General features: G+C 39.7%; 1 protein-coding gene across 1 annotated transcript in view; it reads right to left on the bottom strand.

Annotated features, from left to right (window-relative positions):
- ANKFN1 (ankyrin repeat and fibronectin type III domain containing 1) overlaps nt 1-22,997 on the bottom strand; it is a 111,394-nt gene that overhangs the window by 38,981 nt on the left and 49,416 nt on the right. Inside the window, exons 4-6 of the mRNA XM_036394723.2 lie at nt 19,800-20,010; nt 15,787-15,981; nt 13,652-13,765 (exon numbers count right to left, since the gene is read on the bottom strand). Of these exons, the coding sequence (XP_036250616.1) occupies nt 13,652-13,765; nt 15,787-15,981; nt 19,800-20,010 (520 nt within the window). The remainder of the gene's footprint in view (nt 1-13,651; nt 13,766-15,786; nt 15,982-19,799; nt 20,011-22,997) is intronic.

Genomic DNA, 22,997 nt, shown 5'->3' with positions numbered 1-22,997 from the left:
AGTGATTAAATTATATCTCTGTGTATGGGAGATAAACCCAAAATATTGTTCAAAACCTTTTCAGGAAAGAATGCTTAAAAATAGACTGCAATACAAATTACTTTGAGTTACCATTGTGCTCATTTAAGCAGTTTCCTTTTAAAGACCGAGAAGCAGTGGAAAAGAGAAGGTGAAGGAATTGGACCTGTTAATGCCATTTGGCAGTTTATACATCCTAACCAACAAAAACCATTGGATTTGCAATGACTTGCATTGGATTTGCACAGGTGGGCATGGGCAGAGAATCCTTTTGGCTCCTCAGGCCCACAAACTACCCTTGGCTAATTAGGATAGAAATATTCTCCTTGGACCAGACACTCACTGGAGCTTCCTGGTTGGTTTCAGAGGTTCTGGCTCTCCTGGCCAGGCCTGCTGCAGCTCTGGTCATTGCAATTACAGAGCTCCACCATGACCTGGTAAGCTGAATCCACTTTCAGAGGGATTTGGGTGCTGCTGGGCTGACAGATCCCTCCCATCTTTCCTTCAGCCCAAATTGTGATGGACACCTTCACCAAAGTGCTCCTGTCTCTCCTGTTCCTGCTGAGCTCAGGGGTTATGCAATCAGCAGTCCTGCTGTCCATACTCTTCCTCAGTACTTGAAAAAATTACTCTGCACATAAAATAGTATTGAGCAGACCAAGAAATACTACTGGATTATTTTGAAAAAAGAATATGTGCAAGTGAGGAACAGATGGCTGCAGGCAGGAAACCAGCCTTTTTTCTTAAATTATTCCATATTAATGAGAGGTACCATCCTGGTTAATCCTGGAGTCATACCTCTGGGATTTAGTGACCTGTACCTTCAGATTCAAACTTTCAGGAAAACCTATCAAAACCATAGTGAAATTAATCTCTTGAATTATTCTACAGTAGAAACTGGGAAATCTCATGAATTTCCTGGATTTACACCAAAGAATTCAATATAAAGCTTTCCTTTATTTCCTAAAATCTATTCACAAAATAGTTTTTAGAAATTTTATTTGTATATTCATTAATACTGGAGTTGATAATTTAGAATAGATCAGAGGATATAGGTATTCTAAATTCAACATGTGGAATTTTCATCTTCTGGCAGTGTCATACTGGTATTTTCACGTTAAAAGAAAATGGCTTCAGAGAATTTCTTGTTCAGCATATATAACATTTTACTGCCAACACATTTTTCTGAAACAGCCAAGTATCAATAGCACAACTCATTTTTCCCTTCTCCCCTAATCACTCCTTTTCTATGATTGCACTTTGTTTCTATGATTGCACAGCATGCTCTGCAACATTTTTGTGTTTGCTGCAATGAAAAGAAGATTGGTTTTTTATATTCTCATTGAATTTTTTCACTGTGTATTTTTCTAGTTTTCCACGGGTTTTAAATACCTAATTACTGCCACCTTTGGTGAAAGCTATCTCTGCACATTAGTAGGAAAATGTAGAGACTGTTGCAGTACTGTATTGTAGGGTTTTGTTGACAGTTTAATTATAGGAATACTTAAAAGCAACATTGAACTTGATGGCCTGTCAGAGTTTCCATTGTAAACCGTGATTTTCAAGGTTTCTAACTCCACTCGTATTAAATTGCTGCAGACACTGTACACATGCTGCAGACTTAGACATGTTTTCTGTTTTCCAGAAGGAGAAACCAGAAGGAAAAACCCTTCTCAAGCTGCTGAATGTATTGTCAACAGGCTTGCAGTCACTTCAGACACCATTTTTCTTTTCAAGGATTCATGTCAAGCAAGACAGTGTCACTCAGGACAGATTCTGCCAGCAAATCCTGCCTTCATTGGAATCCCCAAACATGCCCCAGTGTCCTGCTCCAAGAGAGGGGCAGTGGTTGGGCCACACTTTGGGCAGCACAAAGCAAAAGCCAAGGATGAGAGAAGTAGCTCTAAGCAGCTTTTGATCCTCCCAAATTTTTAACTGTTCCATGGACTGGAGGCTGCCCAGACATAACCTGGTATTTTGAGAGGCATATTTAAGTTTGGGTAACTTACACAAACAAACTGCAGCCCTGTCCTTGATGTGGGAGCCCTTCCACTTGCATTTCACATTTAGAGGAGTGCTCCCAACATTTAGAGATGCTGGCACACTGTCTGAAGAGGAGTTAATGCCTTAATCTGAGCAGGATTGCAATCCTACCTGTCTGCAAGCCTGTGACCAGCAGGAACACCACAATACTGGTGTTGTGACTAGCAACACATGGCAGCTTGTTCCAAGAAATAATCAAAGGCTGCTGAGTTCAGGGAGAGACACTGAGTTTCCAAGGAGAGAATGGGCTGACATGATCCTCAAAGCCATGTCAGGAGCAGCAGGGAAGTTTGAGAGGTTTTGTGATAGTAAATCACAGGGCCGTGCTCTGATCTCCCAGGGCAAGCTGCTGCCCCAGCTGGTGTCAGTGAGCTCCTGGGTGCTGGGTGACACTGGGATGTCCCAGCCCCTCGAGGGACAACAGCTGCCTTGGGAGGGTGTCCCAGTGTCCCAGTGCTCGTCCTGCCGTGAGGTGCACCCTGGATGCCCCGTGGTCTCCCCACCATCCCATCCTTCACTGGCTGCCAGCTGAGGCTCAGCTGTGCCTCTCCTTATGCAGCCAGCAATGCCAGCATTTTGCTTTCTTTTTAGCTTAGCCAGTGGTGTCTGAGCCCCATGGAATTGAAACACAGGAATATGATATTTGCCTGTGGATCAGGTTATGGTTATCATGGTTGAGAACCCTCCTTTTAAAGGATATTTACCTAACAAGATGGTGTATCCAAAGTTACTCAAAACTTAATTTTCAAATATATTTATTTTAAAACCTCACTTTTGGAAAAAACCCGTCCCCCAGTTTCAATAAAAATTTCCATAACTGAAAAATAAATATTTTTTCAACAGCTGTGTTGGAATAGTGCCTTCTTTTTCCCCTCATTTCAAAGTATATCTGTCATAAAGAAACTCATAACAAGTTTTGGAATTTTCTTGCTTACTTATAATTTTAACAAACTTTTTTCCTCCCATGATTTTACCAACTCAAGTGAGAAGATGACATGATACAGCTTTAAAGAAATGCAAATTAATGGAAATAATTTATCACTTAGGTTTATATCTCCTGCTCTGCATTGCCAGTTTTTAGGTCTCTACTGTAATGGTCATCTAAAAATAATACAGAATATTCTGCTATACTGATTCATTGGGATAGAAACCTCCTAGGAGGACATGGATACCAGTTTTCCTATTTTATAGAAGTGAAAATTAAGTAAGGAGGGGTAGAGCACCTTTTTCAGTCAACAGGCCCCAAAACAAGGGCAAAATCCATGTATCAGGCCAGTGTTGCTCCCACTGCCTGGCCTTGTGGGATGTCTGCAGCTGTTCCTGGTACCAATACAAAGCCACTCACTCATGGTCTTACACTGGTGAAGGATCTGGACCTAAAAATGATCTAATTTTGCATGAGCAACCCATCATGAAGATTTAGCTAAATCTTTGCCTCCTTTGTGAGAGGGAGAGTGCTAGGAGAGAGCAAACAGAAATTACCAACCATTTGTGTCACGCTGAAGTCCTTGGGACTTTAAGAGGGAACAAAAGGCTGCCTCACCTCAGCATGTAAATGCTTAATTATAAACATGCTCAAGTATAGAAAGCTGAGGATGAAGAGGGTCCTTTATAAGAGCCCAGGAACAGGAGCTGGTCTTGTAGACTGCACCAACTGTGCTGTAAAGGACCTGAAAGCTGTTGGGTGAATTAAGGATGGAGCATGTTCCAGTCCTGTTCTGAACACCCCAAAGGGCTGCTTTGTTGTGAACGCTGAATGTCTTTGCTGTTGCGGCTTTCCATCTGACACTTCATGTTATGTCAGAGCAGGGCTTTTTTGTGTGTTTAATATATTGGTGACTATGTGTTTTAATGAAGGTGCCCTGTATTCCAGAGCTAGCAAATGCACGATGTGTTGCTGCGGTCGCCAAGATAAGTAGTAATTTTTAAATAAACAGCAGTATAAACAGTTACATAAAACTCATGTAAATTGCTGGCACATAATTTTAGACTGGCTTAAGTTATGTAACTTACTTGTGGCCAAGTTTTTTTTTTCCTAGGTTTTTTTTTTTTATTTTAAATACTCAATTCACGCACTTTAAAATAAAGGGAGAAGTTTATTTTCACCTGTTTCTTTTCCACTCACAATCCTTCTGTTATACTGAGCATGCCTTTAGCAGCTTCTCAGAGAGACAGGCAGGCAGATAAAGGGCAAAGGGAAGACATAAAATACCTCCTGACCCTATTGTAGATTCATTCAGGGAAGCACCTTCTCCTGAGTCAAGTAAATAGCCTGAGCCACTGTAGAATTTGTTTCTTGTCTTGACATTTGTTTTTCCTTGCACTTATATTACTGAATTGCTGAATAGATTAATTAGATTGAAGGACAGGAGTTCTGTTGCTGCTTCTTGGGGTCTGCAGAGTAGTGTATGGAGCTGGAATTCTGGATTTTATTCCTGCATTTGCCATTGACTTGCTGAGTGACCTTGGGCAGTGCATTCTGTCACTCAAGCTTTTAAGGCAGGCTTGAGCAGCAAAGGTTCTGTCTCCTTCCCCTCCTCCCATGTCCAGGGCCTGGGCTGATGGTGGTCTTATCTTGTGTTTCCAAGGGCCTCCAAACAAATAATTGTGTTATTTATTAGCTTCCTTTGAAATAGAAAACAGACAGAAAGCACCACCAGAAACCACTTCACGCCATCTTTCTGCTTGCTGTTCTTTAAAAAAATTTAATGATTTACTCTTATAATATCTTAGCTGTTGGATTTAAGGGCATTAAACTGCTGCCATTCATATGAATAAAATCAGGATGAAAGACCCTAAACATATATTTATCAAACAAGTGAAGAGACCTGAACATTAGTGAAAAGCAGGAATCTGTTGGTAGAGACCAGCTCTGATGGAGAACATTGTTTGCAGTATTTGGTCAGCTCCTCCTTGCTGTTTTCAACCGTTGTCTCAGCCTGATTTAGGAAAGGAGCCCAATGTTTTCAGATTTTCAGTTCAGGCTGTGTTCATGCCTTTCTCATGTTTGGAAATCCTCCAAGAAGTGATAGGAGAAAGACAAGTCATACCAGCTGTAGGGACTACTGACAGCATAATGCTTCCATTAGGAAAAAACAAATGTTTGGCACTGAGCAGTTTGTGCAAACACAGAAGTTAAAACACAGTCATGGCCTAGGACTTGGATTTCTAGGTACAGCTTAAATTAAAAACTGTGCTCTAAACTTCTCTAAATACTAGTCTTTATTATTTTGGATCTTACCTATCATTTCAGTTATTTCTGTAAACTTAACCAAGGCTCTTTGTACTGGGTTAGTACAAAGAGAAGCATCAGTAAAGCTGAAGAGGAATGAAAAAAGATGCAAACAAACAGCTCTGTCCCCACCTGAGGCAAACAAAGCACTGCTGTGGTGTGGTAGGAAAGAGCTGGAGGGGGATTTAAGGGCCTCTCAGCAGAACAAGACAGAGCAGTGCAAGACAGTACCAAAAAAAGCATATCTAGACTATTCCTAGAGAGCACATCTTCATTTGGAACTTCCACAGCTATAAATCTTCACATTACTTATTTCAGATATTTTTTCTTTTAATAATCAAATACTTTATTTGCAGTAAATCTTCTTCCCAACAGCTCTGGGCTCCTTTGCGTTTTACGCCTGCTAATAATAACCAATGATGTTAAATAACCTTTCTTGTGGCCCTGTTTCTTGATATTCCTTTGACCCAGGCCAGAATACTCTATTTTATGTCTTGACATTTATGGGAACCATTATGACAGCAGGCTGGGTGCCAAAGACACATCTTTGCTTGATCATGGTTTCATGACTAGTTCATCTTAAAGCAAATCTGCATTATATAAATGATTTATAAGATACTATTTTTACTGAATTTTAATAAAATTCTCACCAAGAGAATATAAAAAGAAAATTGATCTTTTTTCTCAAGTATTTGATTAGCGTTTTCTAAATCCCAGCAATTCTCTATCTGTTTGCAATAAGGCCAGCTATCCCAGTACAAGAAGGAAATTTTTTCCTCTGTTAGTGAAAATGACATTTCTCACTAACATTTTATAAATAAGTAAGAAAATGTGCCATGTGGGTGCACATGCAGCCTTCCAATGTGGGCCAGTGGTTAGAAAGCTACAATGGATTATAATAACAGCCAAGATTTGCTTCTCAGCCCTGAAATTACAAACATACCCCACTGTGGCCGTGGAAGGAAAAGTGGGAGAGAACATGTGTGAGAACTGTGAGAGGGGACTGAAGAATAAATGGGGTTCTTATGCAGAGGCTTGACATGCTAGAAAAGCTTGGCTTGGATTCTGCAAGCTTCCCCTCGCAGTGGGAGCGTTGCTCTCCTGTGCTCTGTGCAGCCGGAGCCACGGGGAAGCTCCCACGTGAGGGGCGAGCGTCGGCGCAGCGCACGCACGGGCAGGCTCAGCTTCAGCCCAAAACGTGACATTAAAATTGAATTAATAATCAGCAGCTGGGAAAATGCACACCAAAAAGTAATCTATCACAAGGTAGGAGGCAAAGCAGAGCACTGCACAGCATGGGGAACAAAGGAAGGAAGTACTCAGAGGCTAATTCAAGGAATCTGTTTAATGGGATTCCACTCCTTGTTCTCGAGTTCCTCTGTGATATGAAAAGGGCCTTTGCTGCATAGACGTTGATTAAACATATTTAAGGCTTTTATTTCTTTATAAAGTAATCCCTGCAGTAACATAAAGAGCTTTCACCTTCCCGAGCAATGCAGACAGATGTGGCAGGCAAACCATCCTTGATTTAGGGAGATTTTACTTAATTTAATTTATTGAAAATTAACCCAAATTTCTAATAATTCATTCAAGGTAGAAGAAAGTAAATATAATTAGAAAAACATCTAAGTGAACACCTTCCCATCATCTTTCCTAGACTGAGCTTGATATGCTTGTCCTCCTGCTCTCCTACTGTCAACTTCCCTTCTCTCTGTTGTGGCTTTTACTCATTGCTGGGTTTTCCATCACACTGAGACATGGCCAGGCCAGCTGTGAGCAGCACACGGCTTCTCCTGACCTCCTCCCACTCCTTCAGTTGCCCCTGGCTACTGGAAACTGCCATCCATGCCCAACACGGCACTCAGGAGGGAGCCCAGTGGATGCTCAGGTGTGAACAGACCGAGCTCAGGCCTGGGTTAAGAAGGAGCTCATGGGGGAGCCAGCTGGGTGCTCATTAATAAATTAACTGGGTGCTTGTGCACAGACTGACGGGGTGTTCATACCTGAACTAACTGGGCACTCATGCAGCAGGAAACCCTGCAGTTTATGCTCAATACACGAGGTAGGAGGTTGCAGCAGATCCCAAGACCTGATTCCAAATTTACAGACAGGCATCAGTTCCGGGGTCAGATCTGATTACTAGTACAGGATCAGGCTTTGGCTGGGGAGGTAAATAAGGTCTAGATCTTTGATGCTTGTCAATGGTCCAAGAAAGTCCATGATGGGCCAGAGAAGACTTAAGATGAAGCTATGACCAGGGAAACTTTGCCATAAACCCTTTGAAGACATTCTTCTTTTGTTTAAGTCTTCACTAAGTCTTCATTCCCAAATCCATTAATCAAAATATCTGCTAAATCATTGACCTCCTTTAAGACAGAAGCTGAAGGTCTTGAGTCCCAGTCCTGCCACTGACTACAAGGAATTCACCTCTTCTGTGCCATACCTATGAAATGGAAGCTGTAACAGCCACATACAAACAATTAAAAAAACCTCAAAACTCAATAATTTTGGTAAGTCAAAGCAAATGTAAAAGGCAAATCAGTGTCTAAAATTCAACATCATGATATGAGCTTTTTTCCTCAGAAATGAAGGCAGACAAAAGTAGAGACTGTATGTCTGGGTTTTCTCATAGCTATTCATCCTGAGCTGCTGTTCAAAATCCTTATAAAACACAAAGCAGGAGGAAAGAATGATTCAGCTGAATAACTGGTGTTTGATTAGCTACATTAGTTAATTACACCATCACTTAGTATGTGATTCATGTTCAAAGGTGATTTTAAATACATAACAAACTTAAATAATAGAAGGTCTTAAATTTTATGTAAAGTCCAGCACATACTACAGACATTGACAGGAGCTAGAAATAGAAAGGTTTGTTTTAACTTTTATACATTTCTGTACTGGCTAGGCATAAAAATAGAAATCAAATTGCACAGTCCTGTTAGCTACCAAAATGTAACGTGCAAATAAAGTGCCCGGGAGACCTAATAAAATGCCATAAATGAACTACTGTAAAAAATATCAGACCACACCTATTCAGCAGGATAAATTCAAATGTCTTACAAAGAAATGTATTCTCTTTTCTTTTTATGGAGCAAGAACTGTTTTGAAAAAAGAGAGAATGAATTTCAAAATACACAAAGAAACTTTGAATAATAAGTGGAAAGGGCTCAAGACCAAGTGCAGAATGCTGCTCAATTCCACTATGGACTGGACCAGAATCAAGCAGTGACACAGCATCTACTTTAGAGAGACAGAGGTATTATTATTAAAGCACTTTATTTTCATAAGACTCGCTTCCACAAGCATTCATTTCCATAACCAGGGTTCTTCTAGAAGTTGAAGAAAGCACAGGCTTGCTGCTTTCCACTCTGACACTGCTGTGGGAGCAGATAGTTGCCACCAAAGTGGAGAAAAATATATGTAGATATGGATATAGAGATACAGAGATATAGCAATATATCTGGATGTTTAGGTCTTTGAGGATCACTGCAGGGAGCCTGCTATGGAACAAATCCAAACTTGGTCAAACATGGAAGGCCAACTTTTGATAAACATATCAAACACATAATTAAAAATGTGGTATCTGCTGTTTGTATGTGTTCATGGGGACAAGCAGAAGCCCACACAAAATGATGAGATTATTTGGTTGTGAAAGGATGACCCCCAAGAATAAAACATGCAGAATCACACAAAATTTATAGATCACTCCGGTAAAGTCTTGGAGGTTTTTCACACTGAAATCTTTAATGTAAATTTTCCATTGACTTGGTGAGAAGCCAGCTGAGAATCCCAGATCCAGGTTTCTTTGGAGCTCCAGGGCAGGTCTCACACAGGCCCAGGCTCCTCATTCCTGAGCACAGGTGCTGACCCTGAGTGCAGCTCCCCCATCCCTTACTGAGACTCCCAGTGACAACAGTAAATTGTACTGGTCTGTTCTGGACTGGAACTGACCCTTTTCATGCAGCCATGTGACAGCAACATCCTGGGGCTACTGCATATCCAGCCAGGACTGAAACAGTGACTCAAAGACAATTATTCTCATTAAAAAAAAAAAAAAATCTGAAATGGATCACAAAATGCTTCGGAAGAAAGGACGCAGGGAACGACCTTTTCTCAAAATTTAAGCAAAACATGACTCCTTCTTTCTTGATCTAAGCCAACCTATTTTGTTTTATTTTGTGTTTTAAAGAGCTACACTGACTGAAAATAAAAATCTCTCCATCCAAAAGAAATCCTGGAAGGCAGCCGGGAAGTTCTAACAAACATGAAATACTCTGCTAAAAGACCAAACTAAACAAAAAGGTAACAAGGGCTAAAGTGGCCCAGACAGCTCAGCATCACTATCTGGAAAATAACTTGGCATTCACAGCTACAACCAAACAGAGAAGATTAGCTTTGTTTGCTACATCAAACATGTCTTTCTTCCTCTCTCTTCAAACATAAATAGTTCCAGGCTCTAAAATAAATTAGCTCAACTTGGGTTATACAAGCTGTTTCATTTTTTTTCTTCAAAAGGGAATATAGATGTTTGTTTAAAAATTGTAAATAAAATATAAACAGAGATTTTTCATTGCATGGTGATCCTTTCCAGTAGGTAGTGATCAGCACTATGACCATTTTCCTTCCTTATCCTATACTTTGGTATCACAACATTATTATGACTACTTCTCAGGGGAAATGGATGAAAAAAAATCATGCAGTAAGAAGAGGTTTATCTGTACTTACTCACTGTAAAAGCAAAATAATAATCAGGTTTAAAATCCACAGAAAATAAATATGACAAAATTATTTAATATTACCTTTAATTTTTTTCTTTGAAAAATCCTTCTTTCTTTATGTGTATGTGCTGTGTGGAACATGCAAACCCAAAAAACCTGGTTAGTGAAAGACAACAGTTCTTAAAGTCCAGCAAGCACTTGCTGCTTGTCTCTAGTAGGATGTTCCTGGGAGCTGAGTGCTGTCTGAGTGCTGATTATGCTGCTGTGGGGTGTTTTTAGGAGATGGTTGCAGTGCTGCACCTCAGGGATAGCAAAACATCCTGCAGTACCAATGTGGTGGTGTAAACAGAAGGCTGTCCCTGGCTTCAAACTGTGGCAAGATGTTTTGTATGTTAACATGGAAGGTTTTGATTGTGTTTTCAAAGATGTAAAACTAAAGCAGGTCCTAAGTACTTCCATGGTGGGATGTGAAGTTTGGCTCTAGGGCACAATTAGCCAAGGGCAGGGTTTTTTTCCCCTCAATATTACAGTGATGCTTCACATCCTTCCTAAAACTGGCTGGAGCGAGGTGTCTCTGGCTTGGAGTCTTTCTTAGCATGGAGCAGATTATTACTTTTATTATTGATTTATGCCATGGCTGTCTGCTTCCAGCCTCAAAACACTTTACTAAGTTACAGTATACTTAGGAATCATTTCACGTCAGCCACCACCACGCTGCAGCCTGCTCCAGAGGGAAACTGAAGGGAGCCATTAGGATGGTGCCTGCAACATTAAACAACAATCCAGGAGAGGAAGTAAAGAATACTCTGGCTCCTTAAAGCAATGGCTGAACAGAATGCAGTCACTGAGCTGCCATCCAGCTGGGACACCAAAGTCAATACCCATTCACCGTGTGTGGTTAAAATTAAATCTCCTAATGAAGTGAGATGGTTTTAGTGGTTAGAGAGTGAGTGCAAAGTATTATTCTCCTGTATGATTATTTGTAAGTTATACAGCTAACAAGGGAAAAGATCACACACAGGAAAACAGCAGACAGTTAGATAATGTTCCAAGCCCAGTTTCTAAAAAACATTTGGGCAAATAAACCTTTGGGAAAAAAAAAAAAAAAGAAAAAAAAAGAAAGAAAGAAAAAAGAAAGATGACACAGGATAAATTGAATTGGCAGTTTTTCACTGTTTTTAGGGAACTAAACTAAGCCGAACAGAATTGATGTCAGTTTTTATTCCCTACAGTTCAGGTCCAGAGAAAAGAACATTATTAGTTTCTGTTAATGAGCAGGTATTCCCTAAACACTGATGCAAATGCTCCTGAATTTTAATTTGCTTAGAAAAAGAAATGGTAAAGTATTGAAGGGGGGAAAACCCCACATCAACAGCCTTTTTTTTTTTTTTGTCCAGAAATAGCAAAATACTTCGGTGGTTTTCTGGACAGGAGGTTTATATATCTGACTAAAAAGATCCTCACACTTTGTTATCAAGCTCTCCTTTCAGCAGGGCTAGTAATTGTTAGCTGGTTCTAATCATTCTTGCAAGTGATCATTTGAAAGGTTCATTTTATGACCCCTCAAAGTAGCACAAAGAATCTCACTCCATAATGTAATAAACAATTCTACAACCAGTGCTTAATTAATTCCTGAAAGTCACCAAAAGGAGCTATTAATGATCTTTCTTTTTATCTAACCATAAATATACAAGTCTCCTGGGATAAAGGATTAAAAAAGAATATTCTGACAAGACTAACTGTCAACTTGATGAAGCATAAAATGATCATGAGTGAAGGTAATTCAAAATACAGGGCAGGGCTACCTGGTCTGATCAGAAAGTTAGGTCAGGTTGGATTAAATTTCTCTGAATGCTGTGTTTATCAAAAAAAGGACACCACTGACATGGTACAAACCAGACTCAACCCAAATGAATACCCAAGAGAAAAGTAACGCAACCTTCACAAAATTATTTTTAAAAATGAACTCTGTTTGGGAATGTGATTTTCTGTAAAAATACCAAGAATCATTATAATTAGAGGTGGACAATGTTTCAGGGTTATTTAAAATACAACTATTACAAAGAACAGTCTGATATTTTCTAGAAAACTTTTTGTTTTAGGAGGTGGTGGTGTTTTAGGAGCCCAAGTATTGTTTTCTCAAGTAAATCAGGCAGTGGGAAGCTCTTAAATGAAATTTAGTTTCCTGGCAACACAACCCATTGCTGAAAATTAGATTTAGGCTTCTAAAGGGCTTTGATGTTTTTGAAAATCACACTTCCTGCAGCACTGCACAGCTGACTAGGTGTAATACATTAATTTGCCTTCTACTGAGGCTGTCAGGGCATTATCACTTTGATGGCCTCAGTAGTGTCTGCGAGGTTGTTTTTTTTTTTTTTTTAATAGAATGCAAAAAATTATTTTGCTGGCCCTAGCCAGTGATGAGTGGAATCTGTGACCAGAAGCAGGAGGAGGAAGGAAAGAGACAATGTACCTTTTCCAAAATAAACTCCTGTAGTGCTTTGGGAGCTTGTGCTGGTGCCAGTGGAGTCTGTGCACTGCCTGTCCCACTTTTGGAAGGGCTCCCTGAGCTGCTGGACCCTCGAGGGACGGGGTCTGTCTGAATTTCTCCTCTTGAAACCATCCCTAGGACACCCCCATGGAAACATGAAACATTCCCCACCACACAGCCAGGACAGTGCTGCCTGTGAGTATGGGAACTTCAGGTTTAGGCACCTCTGAAAGGAGTTTTCAATGATTAACACAAAGAAACAAACACAGCAGAAAGCATGAAGGGAGAGGACTTTGAGGCTCCCACTCCTTGACTCCCCTGGGCAGGGCCAAGGAGGCTTCAGATCCCCAGTCCCTTGACCTGTGGGAGGATTCATGCTTCCACTGCAAGCTGGAGGCTGTGGATTGCGGTGCTGAACACTGAAGAACTTACTGTTCCAAAGATTGTAGAAAACCTGAAAGTTCCTTTAAACAGGAAATTTAAAAAATTCTAATTTTTGTTCTAATCTTCAATAAAACTTGCTTTTTTCCTTAATGTTGGAATTTCCTGTGGAACAGAAATTCTGTTTTAAAACCATCTCTATTCAACAGGGCTATTCAGATGGAAGCATTTTCTTATTCATTCCACTTTGCAACTAACTGGTGCCACCCCAAATGTATCACTCTTCCAAGAATGATGTGGCAGCCCTGGAATAGCTAATTAATTGGGCTCTATGATGCCTGTGCCAGGAGTTTCAGCTTCCAGAGGCATTCCTTTAAGGAATGGTGGTGTGGGTTTGGCTTTTACAAGGATACACATGGTTTCAGGAGCCCACAGGCACCAAAAGTTAGTTTGTGTTTTGTAACTGCTCATCTCAACCCAGTCATTGAGCTGATGTCTTAACCACAGTGAGTCAAGCAAACTTCTTCAAAGCACTCATGGAGAAAGCTTTTGGTTAATTTATTTTTCTTTTTTTTTAAATAAAAATTTTGTCCTTGGGTAATCTTTCAAGAAAATTCCACTTCTATGTCTGTTTACTGGGAAAATAATTACATTTAAACGCTACTTGCATCATAATATAACCTCTTGCATATAAATACCTTTGCCACTTAGCCCTCAAATTTTTGTACATTGTTAAGGGGAATGAAAGATGTCTAAATCCAGTACCTTTATACTTGGTCACCACAGCTGAGTTGACACTGAGGGGTTCTTGGAAGGTGACAGTGAGTGATGTGCTGCTCGTTACCATGAGACAGACATTGGTTGGCGCCTCGGGGGCTCCTGGGAGAGAAGAGAAAACATCAGCTCCTCAGCACAACAAATCCTATTCAAACAATGTTCCTGAGTCTTCAAAGAACCCACTGAAAATCACCCTGCAATTGTGAGCTTTGGGTTGTAGGTGTTTGTGTTTTCTGCCTTTTGAGCATTTTAATTAGTGACCCTACTAACAATATCCTGCAGACACCATTTGTTTCTATCATGGTTTTTGGCTCCTTTTTGCTTAAAAATATCTTCCTGCATATATGTAGCCCAATAAAACAGATCCATGCTAATTATGTCAATGAAAAGCCCCTATAAATCTCTTGGGGTGGATAAGAGGAGAAGGAAAGGACAAAACCACAAAGAGCTAATGAAACCTTGATGGTTTCACTAACAAACTCAAATTTATCAAAAACCAGAAAATATTTTTATGTTATTGGGATTCAAAAATTGCAAATTCCGCAAATGTTTTGGTGTAATAGTTCCAAAATAGTTGTCAATTGGGGTCTAACATTTTTGTTTAAAAAAGAAAAGGGGAAAAAAAAAGCTTAATTTGCAGAATATCAATAGACTCAATTCAGAAATCAAACACAAAAATGTCATGACTTACTGCTGGGATTGATTTAAAACGTCAGTATATTAACTTTCACTATTTCTGTATTTCCTGTATTTAGTATCTAAGAGAAGGAGCACTACATCTGTCTTGAAGAAATAACCTTAACATACAATTAATTTGCAAAAATTATTTGTGAGTACATTTATACAAAGATGGTTTTAAAAATGTTAATGGCAATGATTGTATTCCATCACATAGGATACAGCTAAAAGATCCACATGTCTAGAAACAATTCAGGCCTGTTTACTCCTTCACTTGGGCCCAAATTCCATTTAATTTGGATAAAGACTCACTTGTACAACTGTTTAAAGTGACTCAATTTGTGGCTGTGGTGATGAAATGGATATCAAAATTAAGATTAGTGCTTATCAAAATTAAGGTTAAATTTTCACAATATTTATGTGCCAAATGAAATTTCACTGCTTGATCAAATATTTAGAACAATCCTATTCCAAAATAGTAAGTTCTTTTGAAAAATAATCAAATTACAACAGAGAAAAGGCCAATGTCTCCATCTCTCTTCCTGCCTATTCATATGTTGTTTTATAGCATACTGTTTTAAATTCTGAACATGTTAAATGAGATCCAGGAGTGAATGTGAAAAGAGATAAGCAGGGCATAATCATTGCATCCTGAATGAAGAGTTGGTATATTGGATGTTGTATTAATTTTATGCAACCTAAGGAGCCATGTGCTTGTTTCTCTCAGATATTTGGTCCTTTTATTGTTCTAACAGCCATTTCCTTCTCCCTCTTGGAAAGGCCATTTCGCCTTTGTGCCTCATTTTCCTCATCCCAACCTCCTCCAGCCCCCACTCACAGTAGTGCCGTGAAGATCAGCATGTTTGGAGAGGGTTCTCAGCTGCAGATTCCTGACTGGAATTTTGCTGCTTCCCTGTACTTGATGTCATTTTTGCCTTCTTTCGTTTTATATGTTCTCTGTATTCTCCACACCTATATTTGGAGCTCCGTAGCCTGTTGTATTAGTAGCTAGTTTGCCCAGTGCTTTTCCATAGCCTTTCCTTAAGGAGAAAGACAAAACAAATTCCAGAGCTCCAAGCCCTGGGAGGTGCAGGGTCCCAGTGCTGTCTTGGTTCTTCCTGGGAACCAAGGCTGAGAACAACTCGTTGAGATCCATTTCATGAACAGAGCACAGCCCATGCCAAGGGGGGAACTCCAGACAAGGGGCTTGACCTGGGGGGCGGGATTGCATCACCACTTATCCTCCTAATTGGTGCTTTTTATCCATTATGCTAATTTCCTAAAACCTATAAAAATGTACTCATCCCTGTAGGGGTGGGCTTTTGTGGACATCTTTCTATAACTGCCCCTGGAGGCCTTCAAATAAAGATTCTTTTTTTTATTACCTCCTTATGAAAATTACCTCGAGTTTCATTTCCAAGTTGAGAAAAAGGCAACATACTCACGGGCATGCTCATAGCCGGCCTTCATGCGCTGGTAGAGCCTGGCCCTCCACTCCCAGCCCCTGAGCTGCTTCTCCCTCTCGGTGCTCTCCGTGCCCAGCCCTTCACTCGCTGCCTGCGCCGATAACTCCGTCACTCTCTGCTGGGCCTCCTGCACCAGCATGCTCAGGTGCACAGACCTGCTCTCCACGGTCACAACTGCCAGGAAAAGAATAATATTAATTTGATGTTTAGCAGTTCGTATTTTCTGTGTGAACTATTGTGGGCTACATCAAGGTGAAAATTAAGATCACATAGGTTACAAACTAGAATAGGTTTGATTTTAGCCCAAGTTCCCAAACAAGCCCCTTGATTGTACAGTGAATTGTGGTGAATCAAGTCCTATTTTCAGAGTTGCTCTTAGCCTAAAATTTTTCAATCTGCAGTTTAGAAAGTAGGACTTGTAAAGATGCTTAATTTGAAAATAAATGCAGGTATTGATTTGGTTTTCAATATGCAGGAAAGAGTGCACAAGAGAAGGAATTCTTAAATCACAGAAAATCACTTTGGTGTTTGGTGTTTTTGCAGAAGAGCTCTGAGATAGCCTTAATTTAAAGGACCTCTTTTTTCCATAATCAGTGCCCTGGCACATGTGGCTTCTTTAGCAATAGTGAGGAATTGCTAAGTAGAGACAGGCAGACTCTTGGTTGCCCCAAGTCTTTCACAGGAACAGCAGGAGTCTTACACAGACTGAACCCATCATTCACTTGCACAAGTCAGGAGCAGCAGACATTTCTGAAAACATCAAACTGTACCATATAAAGCACCAAGACTCTCATAGGTTTTTGACACCAAAACACGACAGGAGCAAATATGTATGTGGATATGAATGCATTATTTCTAAACTGGGATTATATGGGACAAATTAGATTGGAAAGGACCTTCTCTAGACAAAGGACCTTCTCTTCAAAACAGGCTCAGCCAAGAGGTCAGAATGAGTTACTGCAGGTATTTTCCAGTCTGGTCTTGAAAACTTCCCAGGATGGATGGAGATAGTTCCACTGCTTCATTGTCCTTATAGTGAAAAAGTGTTTGTTTTATCCAGCCTGCATCTCTCATTTTAACTTTTGTCTCTGTCTCTCATAACAGTATGACAGCCAGAGTTTAGCAGAGTCTAAGAATAACCCTATTGATGTGAAAAGTGGCCTGGGATCTTTACAGCCACAGGAGAACAAAGAATTACTCAACACCTCTGACATCCAAAGGGTTGTTTTTGAAGAATGTTTGTCTCTAAGACTTTGCTTTCAGAAGCTGGCTTGAAGCCAGCCTTCTTAAGTTTGATCATTCTTCATATGGACATCAGGGACATATGGCCAGGCTCCCTGGAACCTGCTCGTATCCTCAGAACTGTTGTTTACTGGGAGGCCAGAGGTGATAGGGTTTCCTGGATCCATGCCTACAATAAACATGCAACACATCTGATAGCACAACAGGACTGAGGAAGGAGATTTTATGTGCCAGAGCTTCAGGTGGTTGAGCATTGGCATTGGTTCAAGTTCTCACTAAGGATCTGGCTCTATCTGTTTAATCAAGGCTCAGATCCACATTTGTCGAGTCTCTGATGTCCAATCAGCCAGTGGGAATTTTAATCTTATTTTTATTTGGGTTCACATGAACAAGCCAAACCATGAGTATACGATAAATGATAGTAACTGAAAAGATAACACTTTGTCTTCTCCCCAGCTAAATTAATATTTTAAACGCTCTGCTCTCTGATCTTAGTTACTTTGTTTATAAAAGATGTTGGGTTCCTGTTGAGATTTATACAATCTGAGTTCCATGTGGAGATGAAGATCACAGTTTTACTTTCTATTGCTTTATCTGCTGCTGTTCCAGGCAGAAATCCAGGTGATACAGATGGAAACTATCTGTCCTCCAGATCCTCTTTTCTGCAGAGTTAGGTTAGAGGCTATAATGAAATTTCAGCTGGATCACTACAGATAATATATACAGTGAAAGAGCAGAGGTTTTCTGTGAAGGAAGCTTTTTGTTTGCACTTGGAATGAGGAATTCTTCCATTCCACCTTTTCCCAGCTCTGTGCATCTGTCTTGTACACTTCTAATCACATTAAGACATGCTGTGTCCAGTCCCAAAACTGGGTGAGTCAGGATTTTACCCTCCCATTGAGCCTGCAGAAGTCTTGCTCAATTTCCCACCACAGAGGAATGAAAATGCTCCTGCTGGGTGCTGGATCATGTTCCTGCAGCCCTGAGATGATACAAAAAGGATTTAATTTGAACAGGGTTGGTTGAGTATGAAAAGCAGAGCAGAAAGTATGGACGAAATAGAAGGTGACTGCCATCAGTTCCACAAGAGTGAAGCCATGCACAAAGATGCTCTGAAACTTTGTTCTGAGGGCTGAAAATAAGTTTTTGCATTTCACTGTCAAACAGCCACTGCAAACCTTTCAGGTAAGAAATCCAAACAGAATGATCGTTTGCTTTTTACTGGGAATGTTTCATCCATTATTTCAATCAGAAAAACTAAAAATCAAGATAAGTGAAGTGGAAATTTGGTGGGTATATTTTGAAATGGAAATTAGGTGGTTATATATTCATATTCTCTGTGTTCATAGGCATGTTTGCATTAATTACAGGAAATGAATACTAATTTATGATTGCCCCTGCTCACCATCAGACTGCATTTATTTACAGATGAGGTCAATGAAAAATTAGTTTAGTCTTTTTTACTGCTGTTTAGAACACTCAAGACTGTGTTTTCCTCTAGATTTGTCATGGTTAATGAATGTTGCTTCAGCAGTCAATCATGTACTCTAAATGCTGTCACACTTTTTTTTAAAGCCTCAGTCATGAACCATGACAGAAAAATAAACAAATAAATATAAAACTAAAAAACTCTTTTCACTGAGCAGCTACACTATGCAAAAATCTCCAGGGAAGGTTAAAGGAGGCCAGAATAAATGATAATATAAGTGCTGTGGATATAGAAAAGCAATAAAGGTGTACCAACACTGAGGGTCTGGCAAAAAAAACTCAACATGCACATGCACACACACTCTCCAGTGAAAAAACTGGCAATGTTAGTAGCCTCAAGGTGCAATTTCCTGGAGCACTGAGATTGACATGCCAGCACTAAATGTTGTTAATTTAACTAACTTCAAATTAATGGCAGAGTCTGCAGTGGCCGAACCCCTCAAACACAGTCTCATTATAGCCTTGCTGGGAATGTCCTAAATATAGGCATTGACAGTTTAAAACAAATTCTCTTACATCGGGGTATTTTTAGACCCACATAAGGCGTCAGAGTTTGTGTCATGGTATATGGTTGATTAATTGGGTTGGTAAGTCACCCTCCAACCCACAAACCGGGCATAAAAAGCCCCATGAAGGAATACAAAGAAGTTTTATAACTACAATATGTAGTTATAAGCAATATTGGTATTCCAGTAAAATGAGGTCTGTTTTTTGTATAGGTCTTCTCTGGTTTTGTAGAACTTTGAAATTCTCATTTAAGTGGGATTTTAGGCCATTTGAAGACCAGTGGTGAGGGGTGTGGGGAATGGAAGTGATAGATTTCAATACAACCAGCCTCCTGAAGGCATAGCCAAAATCAAAAGGATAATAAAAATAAAGCAAAGTCTAGACAACCCATCATCCTTTCATTTTTGATGACAAACTCTGCATTTCAGACCACGATCTTTGAATCACTGAGTTCCTGTTGCCATATTTTTAAAGATTTTTTTCTCAAGGTTGCTATTAACACAGCTGCCCCAGTGTTAATCACATTAGAAGCTCAACATGATTGATTAGTTGGTGTATCTGAGAGAGAGAAAACAAATCTACTGAGCACGTATTCAATGAGCAGATATTGCTGCAAATATCCTCCAGCACTCTTGTTATAATCATCTTCATGATAAAACCAGGCAATTTTTGTGTGTCGTGTAATTGATTTTCACTAACAGCAGAACTGATCTCATACAAGAAATTATCTAAGTCAATTTGTGTTCTTTACTTACAGTGTGGGCTTTCCTTTGCCCCAACATGCAGAAGGGTCCTGGCAATGGGGACATTGTTTGTCAAAATGGCAATATCCAAAGGAGTGAGTCCCTCACTGTTTGGTGTGTTCAGGTCCAGTTCCTCCAGGGTGTATTGATAAAGAAGAATCTGAACAGCATCCAGGTCCTGCTGCTCTACAGCCTCAAACATAGCTTCATTGCACTGGAAGTTCTGTGTGTCAATAAAGACAGAAATTCAGTAAAACTTTTCATATGTTAGTGCTTTCTAATAAAGAAAATTTGTGTCTTGTGAGTTTGCTCCTTAAAATGAAATATTGTGCCTCCAGCCCCAACTTAGCCTCAGCTTGAAGCAAGGCAAAGTTTGCAGCAGAAGTGAGCTTGGTCTATCCCTGGAGTGCTTGAAATTGCTTCAGGTCTGTGGGAAAATTCAAGTGACATTCAAATCCATATGAAACAAACACATTTTTATTTAGACATCTGTCCTGTAATCAAACTGTATGAGCAACATTATGTTTGCAGTGAGAAACTGGATGACACACTACAATTTTGGCAGAGCCTTGGACTACTGAATTTTTCAAACTCAACATTTCAAGTAGATCAGATTATGAAAATCCATATCAAATAAGCAGTTCTGCAGAGAAACCTTCCCAGTTCCAGTGTGACCCAGTGTGTTCATTCTACCACCTCAGTTATTTCTAGGTGCCTGTATTATTGCTTTTAAATTGTAACTAGAGGAAACTTTGAAATTTGTAGGCCTTAAAAACAGAAGTAGAAATGGGACTGAAAATTGGACTGTCCAGTCTAAGCAGCAGAGAGCACAAGCAGCCAAACATGAGAACTTCCACAGCACCAACTCTCAGGCAGGGAGAACCACTGAACCTTTTCCTTAGCAATGTCAAGGAGATAAAGGAATGGCACAGTACAAAGGCCCCTGTTGTTTCCTAATTGAGCTGGGGAGAAGCAGGTGCAGGAGAGTAGCAGGGCCTGCAGGTTTCTTTTATGAGAACATCCTTCTGGAGCCTGCAGTAATGACAAGTTATTTGCCAAGATTCTTTAAATTCTCTCCCAGTGTCCCATTGCCATAATTACCTGATAGGGTTTTTCCCTCTTTGGAATGAATTAGCAGGAGCAAGAGGCCCAGCAAGGCAAGGAGGGCTCAAAGCACAGATTCAGATACACAGTGTAAACCAGCTCCCTGTGTCCCAAAACCACTGAGAAAATTCTCATCACAGAATGCACTCTTTATTCCATGAAATGCATATTGAACTGAAACCATCTTCTACTGTGATTGGAAGCTAACACTTCAACCACACTAAAACTTCATTTTCTTTTTAAAATATCAATTTATCAATAGCTTTATTGGGCGTATCTGTGTCCAAGTTTGCTCTCAGTGAAACAACATTGGCCTGCTGGAACATCTGTGTGTCTCCTTCTAAAACACATGGACTAAGGGTTTCCAAACACTTCTGGAAACTGCAGTCCCCAGCTCCACCTTGGAATTTCATCAGTTCTACGGGAGCTTTTTTTCAGTGTGCTTGAAGTTAAAAGTGTCTTCTGAAATTTTCAGGCGTGACAAGGGTCTTCTGGTCTACTTTTGCATGTGAAATATTGGTACCACACTAAGAAATTGCAACGGTGCTGTTAGCTAAAAGTTTTAGTAGGGAGGGACCCCATCAGTGCTGAGTATTGGGGATCAGCAGAACAGGAGGACAAGCGTGCAGAAGGTGCCCTGTACCCCAAACTGCCAATGTAAAGAAATGAGATATTTATGTTACTATGACAATCTAAGGGTGAGATGAGCTATGCAGCAATAATGCAAATCTAGGACAGTAGTGCTGACTTGGGAATCACCTTGTAGACACTGGAGTACTGAACAGCTCATGCTGGAGAAATATTTTTTCTGTAGGTTTCCATGCAGAATAAAAGATACGACTGAAACATCAGTGCTGTTCATGGGGTTCTGTCACATTCTTGGGTTTAGACTCTTCTCAAACGGTAAGACTCAGGTTTAATTTTATAATCAGATACTTAGGCCATACTCTGGGGTTGGTATGAGATAAAAAATCTCAGAAAAAGGCACAGTTGAATGGTAAGCAGCTCTATTCAAGATAAAAAGGGTTTGTAAGGACATACACTGTCATTAGGCAGAGCACATGTCCAGAAAATTTTAAAAAAGAAGACAGCACATATTTCTCTTGTTATAAGGGAAAACTTAAAAAATGTCAGAAATTTTTACTGCAATGCAGTAAATACTTCTTATCACTCCAGTAGTTCCACACACCTGCTGTCTTGCTTATGTAACACCTTTATAATCTTGATATCAGAAACCTAAACCTTACACTTATTCTGGTGTTTTGCCCATACCCTGAAAGGATGAAGTGCTCTTGCTAGAAATCAAAAGAATTTTAAGTAATTATAATTACACAATATTTTAATTATTGGTATGATTCTGATACTTCTGTACGTCTTCATCTCCACTCAACAGTGGTATTGATTTAATAGCTGTATGTCACTGTATTGTGCACTCAAAATTAACATACAGAGAGCACTGATGTTTGAAGTACAGAGGTAAAAGAAAGCTTGCTCTTCACTCTATGAGACTTTATTATTATGATGCAGAATTGTGAACAGATGGACTTTTTAAGCATATTACCCTTGTAACTGTTCACAGCTATGAAAATCTACTTATTTATTTAGCAGTGAATTAATCAAAGCATATTACAAGAGCATATTACAATTCCTTCAATTGGTTGAAGGAAACTGAATGACTGCATTGGTCTGCATTTCTTTTAGTTAAGTTCATTTTTGGAAACAGTCTGGGGGCAAGACAAAAAGGTAAAGCTGATGATATTACTGAGTGAAAGGCTGTGGTGCTCACTCAGGACAGGAAGGTAGTTATTTCTCTCTTCACATTTTGCCTTCTGTAGCACTGTGTACCCACATAGTTTTCCCTTTTTTAAAAAACAGAATAAGTAATTATCTTTTGATTTGCTTTACATATGTGCACAAAAGTTAAATGAGCTAGCATTTGTAGAGTGCTACTCTAAGTGCTCAATATCATTATTTGGCTTTAATTCAAATTTTGTGAGAAACTCAGGAAATCTTGTACTACATCTCCTAAGTTTCTTCCATTGTACAAACCAAAAATTCACTATTACATGATAATAAAAGAGAGATGGCTAATTTCACTATTATAGC

The sequence above is a fragment of the Molothrus ater genome, chromosome 19 (genome assembly GCF_012460135.2).
Source record: "Molothrus ater isolate BHLD 08-10-18 breed brown headed cowbird chromosome 19, BPBGC_Mater_1.1, whole genome shotgun sequence".
Classification (NCBI taxonomy): domain Eukaryota; kingdom Metazoa; phylum Chordata; class Aves; order Passeriformes; family Icteridae; genus Molothrus; species Molothrus ater.
This window is presented reverse-complemented; position numbering and strand designations above follow the sequence as displayed.